At 52.0% G+C, this 19,507-nt stretch overlaps 8 protein-coding genes across 8 annotated transcripts; 4 read left to right on the top strand and 4 right to left on the bottom strand.

The window, feature by feature from the left end:
- The first annotated feature begins 111 nt into the window (after positions 1-111).
- On the top strand, positions 112-1,535 carry dph1 (2-(3-amino-3-carboxypropyl)histidine synthase). The gene has a single exon (XM_025705560.1). It carries the CDS (start codon positions 468-470, stop codon positions 1,371-1,373), a length of 906 nt encoding a protein of 301 aa, XP_025568512.1. The 5' UTR covers positions 112-467; the 3' UTR covers positions 1,374-1,535.
- BO88DRAFT_20782 (uncharacterized protein) lies at positions 1,483-4,678 on the bottom strand. Its single transcript, XM_025701905.1, has one exon. The coding sequence runs from the start codon at positions 4,373-4,375 to the stop codon at positions 1,592-1,594; it is 2,784 nt and encodes a 927-aa protein (XP_025568511.1). The 5' UTR covers positions 4,376-4,678; the 3' UTR covers positions 1,483-1,591.
- A 177-nt stretch (positions 4,679-4,855) lies between these two features.
- Positions 4,856-6,095, bottom strand: BO88DRAFT_400396 (ankyrin). Its single transcript, XM_025705559.1, has one exon. It carries the CDS (start codon positions 6,088-6,090, stop codon positions 4,981-4,983), a length of 1,110 nt encoding a protein of 369 aa, XP_025568510.1. The 5' UTR covers positions 6,091-6,095; the 3' UTR covers positions 4,856-4,980.
- A 902-nt stretch (positions 6,096-6,997) lies between these two features.
- On the bottom strand, positions 6,998-8,557 carry BO88DRAFT_378248 (putative MFS monocarboxylate transporter; the record flags this gene model as incomplete). Its single annotated transcript, XM_025704436.1, has 2 exons — positions 8,157-8,557; positions 6,998-8,092 (listed from the first exon to the last, which is right to left on the bottom strand). The coding sequence occupies exons 1-2, from the start codon at positions 8,403-8,405 to the stop codon at positions 6,998-7,000; spliced, it is 1,344 nt and encodes a 447-aa protein (XP_025568509.1). The 5' UTR covers positions 8,406-8,557.
- Positions 8,558-8,917: 360 nt separating this feature from the next.
- BO88DRAFT_355327 (dienelactone hydrolase) lies at positions 8,918-9,930 on the bottom strand (the record flags this gene model as incomplete). Its single annotated transcript, XM_025703701.1, has 3 exons — positions 8,918-9,423; positions 9,479-9,734; positions 9,788-9,930. 3 exons carry the CDS (start codon positions 9,928-9,930, stop codon positions 9,067-9,069), a joined length of 756 nt encoding a protein of 251 aa, XP_025568508.1. The 3' UTR covers positions 8,918-9,066.
- A 2,897-nt stretch (positions 9,931-12,827) lies between these two features.
- Positions 12,828-13,437, top strand: BO88DRAFT_448516 (uncharacterized protein; the record flags this gene model as incomplete). Its single annotated transcript, XM_025710435.1, has 4 exons — positions 12,828-12,874; positions 12,939-13,028; positions 13,122-13,279; positions 13,346-13,437. 4 exons carry the CDS (start codon positions 12,828-12,830, stop codon positions 13,435-13,437), a joined length of 387 nt encoding a protein of 128 aa, XP_025568507.1.
- Positions 13,331-13,986, top strand: BO88DRAFT_20731 (uncharacterized protein). The gene has a single exon (XM_025701904.1). It carries the CDS (start codon positions 13,497-13,499, stop codon positions 13,893-13,895), a length of 399 nt encoding a protein of 132 aa, XP_025568506.1. The 5' UTR covers positions 13,331-13,496; the 3' UTR covers positions 13,896-13,986.
- Positions 13,987-15,397: 1,411 nt separating this feature from the next.
- On the top strand, positions 15,398-19,458 carry BO88DRAFT_400393 (uncharacterized protein). Its single transcript, XM_025705558.1, has 9 exons — positions 15,398-15,783; positions 15,863-15,878; positions 15,966-15,988; positions 16,047-16,164; positions 16,221-16,320; positions 16,386-17,832; positions 17,883-17,979; positions 18,033-18,818; positions 18,877-19,458. Exons 1-9 carry the CDS (start codon positions 15,660-15,662, stop codon positions 19,247-19,249), a joined length of 3,084 nt encoding a protein of 1,027 aa, XP_025568505.1. The 5' UTR covers positions 15,398-15,659; the 3' UTR covers positions 19,250-19,458.
- The last annotated feature ends 49 nt before the right edge of the window (positions 19,459-19,507 follow it).

The following is a 19,507-nucleotide window of genomic DNA, read 5'->3' as shown; positions in this document are numbered from 1 at the left end:
AGACTCCGCGCCATCGAGCGCCCCCCTGCGACAGCCCAAGAAGAGATTCGTCGGTCGCCGAACAGCAGACGCCCAAGCACAGAAGGATGCATCCACCGCACAAAATGTCGAGACTACCAGTATACAAAAGGGTCAGTACCCCTCCATCAGCCAACACTACATGCTCTCACAACTTCACCACCAACTTCCCAACCAACTGACACTTTTATCAATATACAGCCGCCCCCCGCCGCACCCCCCGCACCCTAAATCAAGTCCCTCCGGAGATCCTCGAAGACCCCGAAATCCTCGCCGCCATCGAACTCCTCCCACGCAACTACTCCTTCGAGATACCCAAGACAATCCACCGCATCCGCACCTCCGGCGCCAAACGCGTGGCTCTCCAATTCCCCGAAGGCCTGCTCATCTTCGCTACCACCATCTCCGACATCCTCACCCAATTTTGCCCGGGCATCGAAACCCTCATCATGGGCGACGTGACCTACGGCGCCTGCTGCATCGACGACTACACGGCGCGCGCACTCGGGTGCGACCTACTCGTCCACTACGCCCACAGCTGCCTGATCCCGGTAGACGTAACCAAAATCAAAACCCTCTACATCTTCGTCGACATCAGCATCGACACCACCCACCTAATCGCCACCCTCGAACGCAACTTCCAACCCGGAAAAACAATCGCCACTGTCGGCACGATCCAATTCAACGCTACCCTCCACGGCCTGAAACCCGTTCTCGAGCGCGCAGGCTTCAAGGTCCTCATCCCGCAGATCATGCCTCTCTCCAAGGGAGAAATCCTAGGATGTACCTCCCCGACCCTCTCAGCTGACGAAGTCGATATCCTTCTCTACCTCGGCGACGGCCGATTCCATCTCGAGTCCGCGATGATTCATAACCCAGCTATTCCGGCGTATCGGTATGATCCGTATTCGAGGACGTTGTCCAGGGAGACGTATGTTCATGATGAGATGCACACGCTGCGCCGGGATGCGATTAATACGGCGAAGTCGGCAAAGAAGTGGGGGATTATTCTGGGGTCGTTGGGACGGCAGGGAAATCCGAATACGATGGCGATGATTGAGAGGCATTTGAATGAGAAGGGCATTCCGTTTGTGAATCTCCTCTTGAGTGAGATTTTCCCGGGCAAGTTGGCGTCCATGGCGGATGTGGAGTGCTGGGTGCAGATTGCTTGTCCGCGGTTGAGTATTGATTGGGGGTATGCGTTTGCGAGGCCGTTGTTGACGCCGTATGAGGCGTTGATTGCGTTGGGGGTGAGGGAAGGGTGGGAGACCGAGAATAATGGGGTGTATCCGATGGACTTTTATGCGAAGGAGGGGCTGGGGAGGACGAAGCCGGGTCAGGCAATTGCGGCGTGAGGTTTATGATGATGTCAAGTGATGTTTTTGCATGATGCATATGAATGACTATAGATGTGATTTAGGTTTGTCTGGGATACAAAAGCTCATGGTTATGAAATAGAATTACCATGTTCTCTTTGCGGAACATGTGGAAAGCATTCGTCTATTTTCCGAACATGTGGGTAATAATAATAATAATACATCATACAAGTACGCTACAGTGCGGCATACATCGTTCATGATCCTTTGACCTCATCCGCACTATCCGTGTTGAGGTCACTGGCACTTCCTCGCCGCAGCGAGAGAATGCTCTTGCTGGCGAACTCGTCCGCCGTCCGCTCCGCCGCGCGCCATCGCGTAACAGCTTGCTCGACATCTTCGAACATTTCCAGCGTGTCCTTGATGATACCGCCCTCCTCCTGTTCGGGAACCTGTGTGCTCTCTCTTGACCCGCTATCACTGATCATAGGGAAGGCAGGCCCAAAGCCACGTTGAGGGATAGGGTTGAACATCACGGCGTTGGCGAACATACGGATCAGTTCCTTCTCCAGCTGCGCCGAATTCACAATACCCTTCGGGGGAATAATGTCCTCTGTCTTTTGCAACATAAGGACTGCATTCTTCGAAGGAGTCCCTGTACCCGGCGCCGGTGATTCCCCGTCGCCTGCCGGTGTGCTCGCTGCCTCTGTAGCCGCCGCCAGCGCCCTGCTACCCTGGTGAATCAGTGACTTGATGGTCTTGATATCTTGCGGTCGGTAGATAAGATCGCGGTATCCCGGTGCGTCACGTTCTGTCAGCGGCTTTGAAAAGGTGCCTGCAACCTTGTGCATGCTAAGCTCACTCATGATGGGAGCTCCGGTCCGGGGGAAGTTGCGCGCGCAGACTACATAGGACGTCGACTGATTAGGATCAACGCGAGTGAGCTGGCTCAGCTCCGACTGAGTAGGTTCGGCCTCTAGGCTCTCACTCGGAGCACGCTTGCGCTTCGGCCGCCCCCTGCTCGGCCGACTGACCGAAGGACGTTCGGGCTCTGCCATTTCTGAGATACCAGCTGGAGTACTGGGTACTTCATGCTTGATTTTCGCCTGGGAGCCAGTCCCCGTATCCGCTGTGGACTCTTCGTCCCGCGACAACACAGACCTTCCGCGGCTTCGGGACGACGCTGTGCTTCTGTCACGGTCCTTACCGCTAGACAGCGTTCCCCTCTCACTCTTCCGTTTAGTCCCTCCTTTGCTCTCTGCATCAATCGACAGGGTCTGATCAGCGCCAGTTCCATTGCTTTTCGTCTCGGTCCTCCGCTTTCGACGGCGAGGCTCAGGCTCCTCCGGCGTCGGCTCACGAGAACCCGGCAAAGACGGCGCTTTCTCACTGATAGGACTGATCTCCTCAGGCCGTGGCCGTTCGGGCGAACGAGGAGAGTGGGGGATGCTCAACCGTGGAGTCCGCTTCCATGGTGTGAGAGAGCCAGGTGTAAGAACGCCCGTGTCAATCGAAGGCCGGAGAGGCCGCGTGCTCGGTGGCCGCGAAAGGATGGAACCCTGCGCAGGTCCAACCGGGGTCTGGAACGCGGGTGGTGGTATGTTCTGGGCAGGTGTGTGGGCGGCCGCAGGCACAGGTCCTGGAGTCGACGGAGCAGGTGTTGGGCGTGGTCCTTGCGGTCCCTTCTTGTTTTCGAAGGCTGGGGTAGGTGGAGGGAAGGGAGACTGAACCGGTCGCCCAGAAACAGCGGCGTTCGTCGGCTCTGGTTTCGGCTTTGCGAAAGCTGGGGGAGGTTGTGGCGTTTGTGGAGGTTTGTTTAGAGACCACTGCTGGAAACTAGCCTGGGGCGGAGGTCGCTGAGGCGCCGGGCTAGCAGCTGGAACAGACTGTCCTTCCTTGGCAGAGGGCTTGCTGGCCAGAACTGGCTGTTGCGGAGTGGAAGGGACTGGCACACTTGCCTTCTGTGGAGCTTGCGAAGGTGTAACAGCGGGAGGGCGTGCGACACTTGGGCTGGGTACTGAGGCATTGAGCGGTCTTGGCGACGGAGCCGGTGGCGCGGCCACTGGTGCGTGGTTTACGGGGGCATTCTTGGGCACAATAGCTGGTTGAGATGGTGTCGGGAACGCCTTTCCATTCGGGGCTGGTTGAGGCGGCCGACCGGTCGCTACCTGAGGATTGGACTGAGGACGAGGTGCCGGTTGTAATGGCTGTTGAGGTTGTTGTTGCGGCAGTGGCTGAGGCTGAGGCTGTTGCTGGAGCTTTGCCTTGTTTGTCGGTGGCAGTTCGACGGGCTGTACCGACGGCGCGGCCAGAGGCTGGGGTTCCTGCGGTGGGCGCGCGACAGGTTGCGCGGGCTGCTTGCTTGAATCCAGCTCCTTCCGCTGCGGTTCCAGTGGAGGCTGCTTAACATCAGCAGCTACCGACGGGGTCGCAACTGGCAGAGCTTCATCGCGGGGTCGTTGAATTGGCTTCTGTTCCTTCACATCCACATCCATTGGTTCTGGCGCGGGCTCCTGCTTCGCTGGCGCAATCGGTTGCGCTGGTGGGGGTCTTGCGGAGGTCTCCGAGAGCGCATCGCGTTCCTCCTCCTGTAGCTGATCGATCTCTTTCCTAATATCCCTATACCTCTGCTCTTCATTCTGAATCTCCCGCGTTACCAGCTCCTTGTATCTGGCATATAGGTGCGACACTAGCCTGGGCACTTTGCTGGCGTGGTTGTAACCTTTGTCCGCCAGTCCGTCCGCTCGAGGGCTGGATATCTTCCGCTTCTTGGGGTTACTGGGGGCCGGGCTCTCAGCATGGTGACCGTTGGGTCCCGCGTTTGCTGAATCCCAGCCATCTCGCATCAGCGTCGCATAGAGATCCTCCAAGGCTTCGGGGCTGAGCCTTGCCGCATCGTAGGCGGCATTCTCTCGAATGAAGGGGTTGTTGCGGAGCACATCGGAGATGGAGACGAAGTTCGCGGGAGGAGATTCTAGGCCGGCGAGAGACTGGAAGAAGAGGAGGGATTCAAAAGGCGTGTAGACCGATAGAGGAGGCATCCCCCATTGCCCGTCGTATCGGCCACTGGGGGGGAAGTATTTAGGGATTGGGGCCACGGTGATAGGAGTGATCGCAGGATTGTCGGCCCGACGAGCTCAGTCCGAAAGGCGACAAAGTCCCTCGTCGTACTACTGGAAAGAGTCGTGGGTAGCACCGAGGCAGGATGAGAGACAGATACCTGAGATTCCAGGCCGACAAGACGCGAACGTGAGCGAAGGTCGGGGTGGCGGTTCAGACCATCCGCGCAGAAAAATGAAGGGCGACCGCAAGGGAAAAATCGGAGAGAAGGTCAAAAAGGACGGAGAACGCGATAGAGTCGCGAAGGGAAGGCCGTGGGATGGGAAAAAAAAGAAGCTAAATTTGAATTACGTACAGCGGTATTTGGATCGTGAATAAAGGGTGATGGAAAGGATAGGCGAGATGACGGGGACTGGGGATGGATGGCTGAAGGGGACGGACGGGGGGAGGGATAGGATGGGATGGGGATGGGATGGCATCACCTTTGCGGGCAAATTCACCGGGAGGAAAGGACTCTGGTTTCCTCCAGAATGGGAGTCCCTCCCCTTTCGTTTCTTCTCCCAAACGGGAAATGGCTGCTCTTGGGTCACGTGTGGGACTGGAATGCCTTTCCGAACACGCCGGACTTGTTTTCCTGCTTCGGAGTCACTGGCGGCAGCTTTTCCGAGAGCACCCAGTAGTCCCAGCCTCCATGTCTCCTTACCTGCTCTTCCTCCCATCCAAGCCCAATCAGCGCATTTTCCATATTCTGTACTTGTCTCTTATTTTCATGGATCGTGTACCTTTTGCGCTTCATGATATATGTCCGATTTGCTCCGTTTCTCAAGAGCAGCCGAACCATAGACACAGACCGCTGCCGGATAGCTAACATCAGCGGGGCTTGTCTACCCACTGTCGCGCTACGCGGATGATATTCATTTACATCCGCTCCATACTGCAACAGTATCTCGGCAATCTCTTCTTGTCCAGCTATCACGGCCTTTTGCAATGGCGTCCTATGCCGAGACTCCCCATTTGGACTAACTCCAAGTTCCAGAAGCAGCTGCACCATCTGTGATATTCGCTGCCAGGCGCAGGGGCCTTCCATAGCGCTGAGCAGCAACAGTCTACCCTGGTCAGGTGTAAGAGGAGCGCTGAGACGAGCAAACAGCCATCGCACCGCTGCAAACTGTGTGAAGCAAACAGCCAGCCGCAACGGCCCCAGGAGATCATTCAATACCCGGGGATACCGCTTCACAAAGAATTCCATCAGCTCTACATCGCCCCTGCGCGCCAATTTCTCAAATGCTTGCCTGCATGCATAAAACGGCTTAGTAGGGTCAGCGTGTTTCTCTTGGTGATGATGCTCAAGCCATATTCCCAGCGCCTCTTTGTTCCGAGATATCGCAGCCATGGCCAAAGCACTCATGGGGATTCTATAGATCAGGGTGTACCACATGGAACATCCATGCTCCACCATAATTTTAGCGATCTCTCTGTTCCCTCTTTGAGCTGCGACACTCATCGGGATGACCCCAAATCGTAGACATGGCTGCTCTGGATCCAAACCGTTCCGCAGTGCTCTGCTCAGCTCCGCACAATCCCCCCGTAAGATGGCCATACAGGCCAAGATAATCGGCATCGACTTTTCAATCGGCTCATTGAACCTGTTGTCCACTTTATCAATCCACCACTGACATACCTGGCGATGGAACATGCTTGATGGATCATTGTTCCCCGCTATCGCCACATCAATCAACTCCTCAGTCAATTTCTCCTTGTCCTCCAACGCAGGAGCATCCCCCAACTGGTACTCTATCACTTCCTGCACGAAATACGTAAAAGCACATGGTCTGTGCGAATGCTCTCGTAACTTTCGCTGCAGGTAAAGCCGCTTCAGTCGATCAGGGAAAGTACCCCATGGTGATGAGTCCAGTTTCTCTTTAGTCAAAAAAGTAAATAACTCATCCAGATCCTCGCCATTTATAAGATAGTCGATGATCTCTTCGTTGAAAAGGCCTGCATTTCTGTCAGTAGAATGCTCAGGGAGAAGGATTGAGTGGTGGTCACGCACTATTCACTTTCCTCGCACGCAACAACTCCGGCAGATACAGTTGGGGTAGGAGGTGGTGGATGATCTGGCGGAGTATCTCGGTGGGGAGGTGCGTCTTTGAGGATCTCATTATTAACTCGAAGTAATGATGACTTTGTGGCTTTCTTTTTCGTTGTTTTCTGGTGTTGGGTTGAATTACGGGCTGGGATTCCTGCGCAAGATAAAGAAGCTAGTACAGAGTAGATGTTAACGTTAACTATATCAGGAATCGGGCTGACATTGGGGCGGAAGGGTCCGTAAGTAATTCCTGCTAGTAAGTCAGCCACAACAGTAAAGTGACCAGTTGGCTCCTAGTCAGGGTAAGAAGCTATTAATTGTCAACTCCTATTTGATGGCGTTGTGACATGTGAAAATGGCACTGTTCCAAATAAGGCTGACCATGTAGGAGACGCATAGCGACAGACCAGCTGAAGCTATACAATGACAACCAACAAACCATCCATCGACACATCTACAACAAAACTAAAAAGCTCTGAAAACTTTACCCCTAACAATCCTCTCTATATACCCATCACAACCACCCCACCCTCCTAACAACCCAACTCCCACCCCCCACCAACCCCGTCACCCCCGTAAAAACAATCAAACTCCCATACCCAGACCCAAACCCGAACCCCAACTCCCCAGCCCACGGCATCCCCTTTAACAAAGCCTCACTCAACGGTCCGGAGACAATATTTCCAACGCCCCTACCAGCCGCCAAACAAGCAAACACCATACTCGACTCAGCGGCACCATCCTTCCTGACCACCTCCCTCATAATGCCCGGCCAAGTACTCGTATACGAGCCGGCAAAAAGCCCATACACGATAGCAAAGACAAACAACGGGCCTAGCGAAACACTAAACCCCCAGATCAGAAACACGCCCACGGTCGATCCCACAGTCGAGACCAGAATACAGGTCGTCACGTCCCACCGGTCGATAATCGCCCCCATAACTACGCACCCTACCACGGAGGCAACGTTGAACAATATCACCGTGAGGGCTTCCAAGCTGCCGGATGAGACGCCGATGGCTCTTGCATATGAAGGTAGATAGATAGACGGGAGGAAGTACCCCACTGCTTCTATCATGTTGAATAGCTCGAAGAGGAGGAATGTTCCTGATGTCCAGAGGAATCGGATCTCCTTGAGTCGCGGTCGTGGTGATTGTTGTTGCTGCTGTGTTGGGTCGGTGCTATTCCGCAATGCAGGCGGCACTCTGGGCTTAACGAACCAGACCAACGGGGCTGTCAGCACGAACAGCACGACCGCGAACCCTCTCAGCGCTATCCGGAATCCGTATCGATCGAGGAGTGTTTCCATGACAATGGGGAGGATCGCGCCGCCTAGACCGGTGCCGGCCCACATGACGCCGAAGGCGAAGCCCCGGCGTTGGTCGAACCAGTCTTCCATTAGGAGGATGCAGGGTGAGTAGGCGATGCTTCCGCCGATGGCGTAGAAGATGCCTTGGGAGATGATCAGGTGGGTGGTGGTTGTGGAGAGGGAGGAGAGGCCCAGTGAGAGACACATTGTTAGGACGCCGAGGGCGCAGCCCAGACGCTGGTAGTGAGGGTAGGTGCGGTAGAGGGTGAAGATTATGGGGAGGTCGAGGTACATTATTCCCTGTTTTGGGGGTGTTTTAGTTAGTTGGAGGGAGGTGAGGAGAGGGATGGGAAGGCCGACTTACCATTGCGCATGTTCCGATGATGGCGATGTTGTTGGAGTTTTGGAACATGGGGAGTGTGCTGTAGTAATCTTGGAAGACACCGTAGGTGAAGGCGAACCCCCAGACTAGGGCTTCCATGACGAAGCAGGCGGCGAGGAAGAACCAGGCATCTTTGCCGTGGTCGATGGGTGGGAGAGAGGCAGAAGACTGGTTTGTTGGATCATGGGGTTTTTCGTTAGGAATATCTTCCTGGTCTGATAGTCTGACCATGATGAATATTATGGCAAAAATGATAGTATGCAATTGAAAATGAAGAAGAGCGAATGTCTATATCATAGTATGTTTAGACGGCATGCAAAAAAGCAGATAGTATGTCGTCTGGGTAACTGGATTGAGCGACTAAGCTCTATATAATACTTCCTTTCTCCATATTCAGAGATCTAAATAATCAGAAACAGCAAATCCTATCTTATATTGATCAATTATGAGAAACTGCGCTTGGGCCATGTCAGCGACGCCCTGTCACTGACATGCACCCGTTCACGGTTCCCATTGGTGGATTCGATGCTAGCGTCTTCTGCATTTCATGCTTTTTGCGTAATATTGGCCTTACTATAACTCATAACTAGCGGAAGTATACTTGTAATTATAGAGAACTGATAGTAGTACTCTGAAGAGGTTATTTCAACGTCAAGTTATGCGGCAATTATCCTGAGCTGGATGTGATGAACGTCCGGGATCTAATTTACCTGAGATTGGGGATGTAACGCGAAAACGATCTTCGAGTATCACTGTTCAATTAGAGTGACGAGTCACATATCTTTTCAGATATAAATGATTGAAAAGGTCTAACAAGTTTTTTGTTTTAAATGGCCATATGGCCTACATTCCATTGGAGTCAACATATTTCCCCTAGACAAAAAGCACATCACTACAAGTGCTCCTTGAACCACTGAACAGCCTGCAAGAAAGCATTCTCCTTAGCATACTGCACCGTGCGGTTGGCAGGGTCTCCGCGGACAGCAAAGCCGTGCGCAACGCCGCTGTAGAGGTTGATCTGGTAAGGGAGACCCGAGTCCTTCAGGATCTCTTCGGATTCATGGCGCTTCTCAGCGGGGAAGATTGCATCAGTCTCTGCAGCAGCAATAGCCAGAGGACCCTTGATGGCCTTCAGTTCCTCCGACTCAACGAAGGAAGGGTGGGCGGTGTATCCAGCATCGATCTGGCCGGGGCGGAGATGGCGCACAACGTACTTGCCACCGAAGCAGTAACCCACGGCACCGATTTTCTGTAAGATGTCAATATCTTTCCGAGTCACTTCAACTCACTCGTGAAAGCCATACCTTGCATCCATACTTGGTCCTCATCTCCTTGATGCAGGCCTCGATGATAGGATCGACGACCTCGGGAGTATGGGGCTTCTTGTCCTTGTGGTATGCGCCACCCTTCCATGCCATGATATCGAAGCCGTCAGGGCGGTTGAGCGGGATGGCGTCGTTGTCGAAGAGGTCAGGCATCATAACGAAGTAGCCATTAGCGGCAAACTGGTCGGCAATGAGCTGGGCGTTGATGAAGCGATGGCCGATCACATCCGTGATGCTTCCTTTTGTTAGTTTTGGCTGTTTTGGAATTTTCCTAAGAAAAGTACATACACCAAGATACCATTCTCGGTGGACTTGTCAGCAGGAGAGCTGGTGTAGATCTCAAAATCATTGAGCTGCGAGAAGCTACCCTTGGCTTCACCTTCGTGCTTGACACCTTGGTAACAGCAGCTTCCAGCGGGGAGGGATGCCATGATTGCTTATCGACGATTTATGCTGTAGGCTGATTAAATCTTGGAATATTGAGCTGTGAAAAATGACAGCAATTTTGACCGAAGGGATGAGGGGAAGGGGACTAAATAGCGGGGCATGAGCTGCCACCTCCGACACACTCGGAGGTACTTATCCGTTATATCCGATAAGATGTTAATTCCATGGTTAAGCTAGCTTCACTCAGCCTAGATCGATGAGAAGGATTTATCCCAACGTAAAGCCGCCACGTTTACTACGATTACATCGGCAAGCTGTAAGCGGAGCTGCTTACCGGCATGCCGTTCGTATCATACATTCCCGAGGCTTTGATGCGCAGCAACGCATACAACGCAGATGAGCGAGAAATCATACGTTATAACCAAAAGAATCCACCTCGATTATAGCTACATTGAGAATCAAGCCTACCGTACAGAAACTATGTTCAATGATGGAACCTGGTCAAGGCAAGCTCAAAGCTCAGGTGTAATGAATCCCATCAAATATACCAGGCTCCTTTATAGAATATGATGGGACATCCACTGCAGCCCGGCAGCTGTTAGCTGATCCTTCGCCTCTTCGTCGTGCGTGGTCTCCCACCACCTCTTCCATCCACCACTCAACCTCTTGAGATCAGATAGAGAGAATAGTATACATAATATTTTCGACCCTTCGTCTTGACAGAACTATGAACTGAGAGTACGATAGCATGGCCGGTCGTCGTAATCATTAAGATAGCTTCACGATGAGCTAGACAAGATCAATGTTACCTCCCACCCGGCCTTATCTCCATGTTTCAGACCCTCTTTTGTTGCATCCTTCGGGTTTTGCCGTCGGATCCGCGCAGCGTGCGGCATTTCAAAAAGTTACCCATAACTTGTTCTGGTGACCATAGTGTTGGTCACATATTCAGCTGGTGTTCAATCAAGCAAATCCCCAGCTTTATCCAGATATGTAGCCGCTGCCCTACTGAATTGGAAAAATGGCTTCGTGCATGTCTTCGGGCCAAGTTTCTCTTTTATTTCCTGTGACCAAGACCAACAAGTGGAAAGGAGTCTATCTTCCGAGCAAGGTCATGGTGCGATGGTTTCGTAGTGCTCCGTAGTAAGTTCTGTATTATCAGGCAGCTCATAGTCAGCCCGATGAAGTGGGTGAGGAAGAGTGTTGTGCAAGCCGAAAATAGTATATGCAGGTACACACGGACGTCTTGCAGCACATCTGTGATATGTAAACCGATCGTCCTAGCTATAAATACACTGGACCAGGCCTATAGACAGATCAAAGACAGATCAATGTAATATCCCAAACTAAGCATCGGTGCCTGAAACGCCAGAGGCTACCAAACCCTTCCTGGAATGCAAAATAGGAGCTAGCTCATTCATACTTGCAGTTGAGCTGACACCGACTCCGCGTAACAAGCCGAGTTCTATTCTATTTCTGGCAAGCAAATCCAAGCTGAGAGGGAAGAATAGGGATCACCGCATTAGTGGCCGCTCTCGTCAGTGACATGCATAATCGCGATGGGCTAAACGGTAAGGTTGCGATCTTCTGGAGCTTGCTTTGCTGGAATTTGACATGTAAATATCAATAGCTGGAGTGGTGTACCAAAATTGGTCTCTTTGGCAGTCTTTATTGGTCACTACCTATGCGAGTATCTCTAATGGGCACATCAAGGAAAAAGCAACTCTTCAAAGGCGGATCAGGATGTGATTTATGAAGGACATGTATGGAAAGACGCAAACGTTGATACTGTCAGCCCATGAGCCCGTGTGGAAAGACCCCGTGAGGAGATAGTAGGGTATGACCACCGTAGTTGCAATGTTTCAGAAGATAAAATGGAAAACGGCGTCGTGCAACAAAATGTATAGATGGATGGCAACTGGGATCTGCAATAAGAAAGAAACGAGTGGCCGGGTGGCAATAAAGAGGGGCGGGGGGTGGCAGCAAGGCAGTCATGGTGAGTGGCCTCACCAAGACTCAAAACAGGGGCAGATCCGATCTCACGTGACAGTATAATTTCCCATTGGTTGCGGCTCCGTCATGGAAGGATGGGACAGGATTCAGGGGCATCCAGGCAAAATGGACGATGCAATTCCACTACCGCCCAACTAGTGAGGAGGATGGAGCTGCACTATTTACCCTCAAAGGCAATCATGGAGCACCCGAACCACCCATGGATGAGTTGCAACTTACCTAAATTGACTATTCTTTGACACAGACCTGACACCCAGCACCCTCCGTCTATCCTTCCATGTTCCATCACTCTCCTTCTTTCTTCGCCATCGCTTCCATCGCCTTTCTACGCCTGCTTCTTTACCTGCGACGAAATTAAAGCCGCGGACGGCCCTGCATCCCACCTCCATCTTTCCCCCCCAGCGCTTGCCATCGTCATCCCCGCCGATCGTGCCGCCCCTGTCATTATCCATCCATCCCCATCGGACTCAATAACCCAAAAGTGGTCCCTCCCTACCTGCCCGGTCTCCAGTAGTGCGACGGCGTCCGCAATTTTGCCGATTTTCCCCTCCAGCCATCGCTCGAGTCCTCGCTGCCCCCTTTTATAGTTATTACTTAGATCCCGGCCGGTCCTGGTCGCCGTCATCAAAGCTTCTATATAATCAATTTCTTCGAATCTTCGGTGATTTTTCTTCCTCGCCTTGTCCACTCTAGAATACTCTGAGCGCAAGGTCCACCCCGTCCGTGCTATCATATCCACTTAATTACCCCCTGTTCCGTTCTTGACGCGCGCGCGCGCTTCTAAACTCCTTCCCACGTCTTGGACTTCATTTCACATACTCCTTTTCCCCCCCTTCCCAACCTTCTCGCATTCATCTTACCCCCCCTTTCGCTTCGATCCTCCATACCAGTGCTCCATAACCAACGCCCTTGACAACCACTAAACAAAATGTCGGACATCGATCAAGAATGGAAGCCCAAGAACCGTCCACAGTCGTTCGTTCTCCTCTCTTGCGACCTTCTTCTCTCCCGAACGTTGGTGTTGACCAAGACGTGGCAGGACCATGGCACAAGCCTTCTCATCCGCGCTGGATAGCGCCTTTTCGCTTGATTCCGATGTCAATCACCTTTCACAGACCATCGATCAAAAGTAGGTTCCACTTGGGTTGTTGATGATTTGCGATCTTGTCTCGCTTCTAAGCTTTTGTCGATGCGGCGAAACTGACGAGCCTGTCAACCATAGGAGACACCAAATGATGATTCAGGAGCGAGAATTAGAACAGCTTCAGGCTAGGATCCGGGAAGCTGAGGAACGCCTCAAAGCCCGACAGTCTTTGGTCCTCGACGGCAACAACACAAGGTCTCCTTCGGCGCAACGAGGGGACCGGTTCTACCAGTCAGGTGAGAATTCCCAGCTGGACAATATCTGCCACGGTCGTCAGTGTTGCTGACAGCGCTTGGTTGCAGCATCCACCTCAGCATCGACATCCCCCACGGAATCCGCAGGCCAATACTCCAGCGGCGACGAACAACAGCGTGGTCAGGGCCGCAACTCATGACTGCCTTTGACGGGCCGGGGTCGGTTATTATCAGCATATAATTTGGGTCAAGGTTTGGGATGGGAGATTACGGATTCGACTTCACTGCTTTCATCTTTTATATATCCTCATTTGGCGGGCATGTTTGGAGAAATCGGTTCTGTTGGCTTGGACGCTCCGTCATTGCTTCCCTCCACCACGTCAACGCCGACCAAGGCTTGGAGGGGAAACAACGCCGGCGCGGCTCGCTTGTCGCTCCCTCCCCTGATGTATTGGGTGTTGACCACATCCGCCTCTGTGCGGGCCATCCCAATCTTCGAAAGTTTCGGAGAGACAGTCGAGCTTGTCGTCCAGTCAGATTTGGCGTTAAATATTGTTTACACAGTCAATATGTTGGCATCTATTTGGTCTTCAAATTTCTGGCATTTGTGTCTCAATATAGCGAAAGCGAAAGACCGGCATCCATGTCGGCCACGTAATGCGGTTATATTAGGGTGTCATGTTTGAACCTCATTCTTTGCACACCTATATCAGACGGGTGAGGGGTGGTCAATAGATCAAGACCGATAGCGTGCCGAAATACGCGCAGGTTTCCATGCACAGTGCAGCATATCTGGTGCCAATATAGGACAGCTGTATGCAATTTAGAATCTGATATCAGTCAATGAAAGCCGATGCGATCGCATGGCTGCAAGTTGAAGAGCTTCCTACTGGCCTGATGCAGGGCCGCATCACGAATTGGGCCGACAACGTGTGGCTGCAAAGCGCACATCATCTTGTCAATATTGTACTTGAGGCGAGCATGAAGGTGGGGTAGGTAATACAGGCCACGTTAATGCCACTAGCGGAAGATTTTCTTGCCCTATCGCGGGCCATCCGCCAACAGCGTTTGCCCCTTCCCTTGGACTATTGAAGGAGTTGTTCCTATTCGGACTGCAAACGTCCTCTGCTACCAGCAATGCCACTACTTGTACTTGTACCGGTTTCTTCTCCTTGAGCGATACAAGAAAAGAGGTAAACATACAATGCAACTTCATCTGTTGGCGACGAGCGTCCGGCTATACCTTCACGCCTACAGGCCATCGTCTACATCAAGTTTCCCTATACCCAAGAATGAAGTCTGCAGGTTGTCCTCGCTGCTCGGGCCTCCAATATGACGCGTCTAGTACCTAAAGAAGAGGAGCGCGGTCAATTCAGCGAAGACCGTACGTCTCTGTCTCCCAATGGAAGAATTTCCGAGGGGAGGGTCTGGTCTTCGACTAGGTACTAGCGATGGTTATCAGATGCATAAGAGGACTACTTGGATGATCTGCTGCGAACAGGGCTGCCAGCAAACATTCCCGTCGTCTTGGCATGAGTGTCACCACATTGACATCTGCCTGTCCTGATATTAATATTGTCAACAAACTTGACTTTAGTGAGGCGGGTGGGCTGCAGGGCATGTTAATGGGTTTCACCATCAGCATCTGCAAGCCAAAGTCCGGCGAAGCACGACATTTTTAATGGATGCTGCTGGCCTGTCATCTGACCTGCTAGCCGAATCTGGCGATGCCGGGCCTGCATGATGATACCAAACCCGTACTGTACAGTATAGTATGTATGGTATCCGTTGGGTTTGCAGGGCGGCAGTATACTAGTGGCCTGAGTCTTGAGGTGGCAACGAAAATGGGGTATCTGAGCGCAGCAGCAGAACTGAACAAGACAGGATGCTATTTTGAATCGCTCAAGCAATTTCTTATATACCACTCTAAATTGAATTTATCCTCTCGGATTTTATCATCATCGGCCCCGAGTGGGAATGAAAACCTAAATTGCATTATCAACCAGCTTCACTCATGATCTCTCCTCGGGTAGGACCAATGATGTCAGAATCATCCCCCGGACCTTGGAAATCCCCCCAGACAAAAGGCGCCCGAGCAACGGTCCAGACCCCCCAAACCGATAGATAACTGAGCTCTGAACTGTGAAGTGTCCTGCAGGAGCTGCGTCGGTGCGACCTACCATGTCAGCCACTGGTCCCTGAGCTCCCGGTCATTCCCTGTTCCTCTTTCGCCTTTCCCAACCCCTCATCCCGGCCCTCCTCCTCCCCTTCGTCTCTTATCAGGCTTTTTTCTTCCGTCTCTCGTCCCCTCAATATCTCGGACTCCTTAATTCCTTCGTTGTTCTTTCTTCCCCGTAATTGTTCTTTGGAGCTGGTCTTCGTCTTCATCCACTTGAACTACTCAACATACTTTAATCCCATCATGGTGCTCATTGATAAGCACGAGTACGTATCCCAAGAAGAGCGTCGCCTGAGAGAGGACCGTGAACACTCGCGGTACTGGAAACGATGGGGGCCGTATGTGGCAGAGAGGCAATGGGCTACTGGTATGCTTCTCTACTACCTGTCTCATCCGAGTCGCACTGGAAAGTACCTGGACTAATGACCATTCGTGATGCCCCGCAGTTCGCGAGGATTACTCGTAAGTCTTCATGCATCCACATCCATTTGGTATCTGGACTAGAAAGCAAGCGACATATACTGATCCTTCTGTTTCACCGATTATCAGTGAGAATGGAGATGCTTGGAGCTGTAAGCCCCTCAATTCACATGTGTGCCGCGCGGCCAGGGCTGATCAAGTGATGTCTAGACTTCTCCCATGATCATGCGCGGTCTAGGACCTTTCGCTGGGGTGAGGACGGGATTGCCGGTGTCTCAGATACCCACAACCTGCAGAACATTGCCTTTGCATTCTGGAATGAGAAAGAGTACGTTGGCTCTGTCCCATCACGACTAATTGGATCTCAAGCTCACTATGGTCTAGCGACTTTCTGAAGGAGCGTCTATTTGGTTTGTCGAATCCTCAAGGTAACCATGGCGAAAGCATCAAGGAAGCTCATTTCCACGTTGATAATACCCCGACGGTTTGTCCTTCAATTCTCCAAGGTGGACGGATCCCGCGGCCCTTCTAACTCCATTGCGCTCTCAGCATTCCTACATGAAATATCTCTACAAGTATCCCCAGAAGAAGTTTCCGTACAAGGAACTCGTGGAAGAGAATGGCAAACGCTCAAGGCAAGACCGCGAGTATCAAATTCTGGATACTGGAATTTTCGACGACAACCGATACTGGGACATCTTTATCGAAACAGCGAAAGAAGAAGACGATGAGGAAGAACTGCTCTTCCGCATCATCGCCTACAACCGAGGACCAGAGCCTGCCCCATTACACATCATCCCTCATGTTTGGTTCCGTAACACCTGGTCCTGGGGCTATGAGGATCAGAAAGAGAAACCATCTGTCGAGAAGGTGCATCCCATGATAGCCAAAACATCTCATCATAAACTTGGGGAGCGATATGTGCAGTTCGCCCCCTCGCCGCCTGTTGGTGACGGTCAGGACGATGTTTTCCCTCAAATGATGTTCACTGAGAACGAAACGAATAACGAACTGTTGTGGAACACCAAGAACAGTCAGCCTTACGTGAAGGACGCCTTCCATCGCCTCATTGTCAATGGAGAAAAGGACACAGTCAACCCTGCGAACAAGGGTACCAAGTTCGGTGCCTGGTACGCCTTCAATGAGGGTGAAGGTGTTCCTCCTGGAGAATGCGCTGTCGTTCGATTTAAATTTTCGCGGAAAAGGGGTACATTTCTGGATGAAGAGGTCCTCGATAATGTCATCGATGAACGCAGGACCGAGGCAGACGATTTCTATTACCACATCAGCCCGCTTCCCATGAGCGATGATCTACGCAACATTCAGCGACAGGCATTTTCTGGCATGTTGTGGAATAAACAATTCTATCATTTTGTGTGGGATCAGTGGTCAAATGGTGACCCCGGTCTCATTCCACCTCCGCCCGGTAGGAAGCATGTCCGTAACCAGCAGTGGAAGCACTTGTACATGGAAGACATTCTCTCAATGCCTGATTCTTGGGAGTATCCATTCTTCTGTGCATGGGATACGGCTTTCCATTGCATCCCGCTGGCCATGATCGACCCTGATTTTGCGAAGAGACAGCTGGACGTTCTCACCCGGGAATGGTACATGCATCCGAACGGGCAGCTTTCAGCGTACGAATGGAACTTTGGTGATGTGAACCCACCTGTCCACGCGTGGGCCACGTTCCGGACTTTCAAAATTGAGCGGAAGATGTATGGCCGGCAGGATCTTGACTTCCTAGAACGAGTCTTCCAGAAGTTGTTGCTCAATTTTACATGGTGGGTTAACCGGAAGGATTCCGAAGGCAAAAACGTCTTTGAGGGTGGCTTTCTGGGCCTAGATAATATTGGGCTATTCAACAGATCGGAGCCTCTTCCTACCGGGGGTGTCCTAGAGCAGGCTGATAGTACAGGCTGGATGGCATTTTACTGCCTGTGCATGCTAAACATCGCCCTCGAACTCGCCAAGCACCGGCGGATCTACGAAGACAGTAAGCATACTATACTTTAAGACTTTCATCGGCTAACAAATGGCGCGCAGTTGCATCTAAATTCTTCGAGCATTTCATTTTGATCAGTGATGCCATGACATTCAAATCTGGGGGACAGGAGACGTCCCTTTGGAATGAGGATGATGGGTAAGCCGTGTCTACCTCTACTTATATAGCTATCAATTACTTACCTTGGGTAGATTTTACTACGACGCAATCTCCTATGGTGATCCTTGGACACAACAGCTTCCCGTCCGGTCCCTCGTTGGCCTGATCCCTCTGTACGCGGTTCTCACCCTCGAGCCCGAGCTGATCAACAAATTCCCCTCATTCAAGAAGCGATTGGAGTGGTTTGTTGAAAACAGACAAGACGTGGCAGAGCGCAACATTGCTAGTATGAAGCACCGTGGCAAGGATGAGCGACTCCTCTTGTCCCTTGTGAGCAAGAGCCGTTTGGAGCAGATCCTCAAGAGGATGCTGGATGAGACGGAATTCCTTTCGGAGCACGGCATACGATCCATGTCAAAGCACCATGAGGAACATCCATACTCGATGGAGGTTAACGGCCAGATGTTCCGGGTCAGCTATGTTCCTGGCGAGTCTGACAGTGCCCTCTTTGGCGGTAACAGCAACTGGCGGGGACCGGTCTGGTTGTGCGTCAATTTCCTGCTCGTCGAGTCTCTGCTACGATTCTACATGTTCTACGGCGACTCATTCAAGGTGGAGTGCCCTACGGGCTCCGGAGAGTATATGCATCTGGGACATGTGGCGGAGGAGATCCAGCACCGGCTACAGCACTTGTTTGCGCGCAACGACGAAGGACGTCGTGCCGTCTACAATGGTTCCGACCTTCTCGACTTTGACGAGCACTGGAAAGACTACATGTGGTTCCATGAGTATTTTGACGGAGACACTGGTCGGGGTCTGGGAGCATCTCACCAGTGTGGATGGACTGGGTTGATCGCTAAGATCATCCACGATACCGGGTAAGCTATGCGACCCAATCCATTTTCCTTTTTTGTATCATTCTAACCAGTTCAACAGAATCAATTGCCGAGTCCCGCAGACCCCCCGCTCGCCATTCGCAGCAGCATCGCACTACTTTGACGACATCTTCTCGCGGACGGCGCGACCACGCGGGAGCCGTCGCCCCAGCGTGCGCCGCTCATCCACCAGCCGGTCAATCGGAAACCGCAGTGACTTTGAGTCTGCTTTCACAGGTCGTAGCACACCTGGGCCAGAATCCGCTTTGGATGACGATGAGAAACTCGGCGAGTCAGGACTGGGATTTGGAGATGACGAACATGTGTCGCAGTACGTGGAGAGTCAGCTCGAGCGTGTCCGCAGTCGGGCGTCGATGGGAGCGTATGAGGACGAGTTTGAAGCCCAGGCTGATCGGGTACCGAATGGACATTGAGCGATACATTAGAGGGAGGCTTGCACAGGGGATGATATGGTGCGATGATATGGTTCCCTGTTAGTAATGGTTGTGGATACATAGGATGTAGATGATGTAGATGATTATATATTCGTTGCAAAGTCACAACATCATGAGCTAAATACCAGTGCATACTACCTGCCACTTTGATTGAGTGTCTCAATTTTAATGACTACGTTTCAATAGCACCAAAACTTAAAAAGTACTACATGAATTGTGAAACTCCTAAAGTAGTTC

This window comes from Aspergillus vadensis (genome assembly GCF_003184925.1).
Source record: "Aspergillus vadensis CBS 113365 unplaced genomic scaffold BO88scaffold_1, whole genome shotgun sequence".
NCBI classification, from domain to species: Eukaryota; Fungi; Ascomycota; class Eurotiomycetes; order Eurotiales; family Aspergillaceae; genus Aspergillus; species Aspergillus vadensis.
Note: the sequence above shows the minus strand (reverse complement) of the source record. Positions and strands in the feature narration are given on the sequence as shown.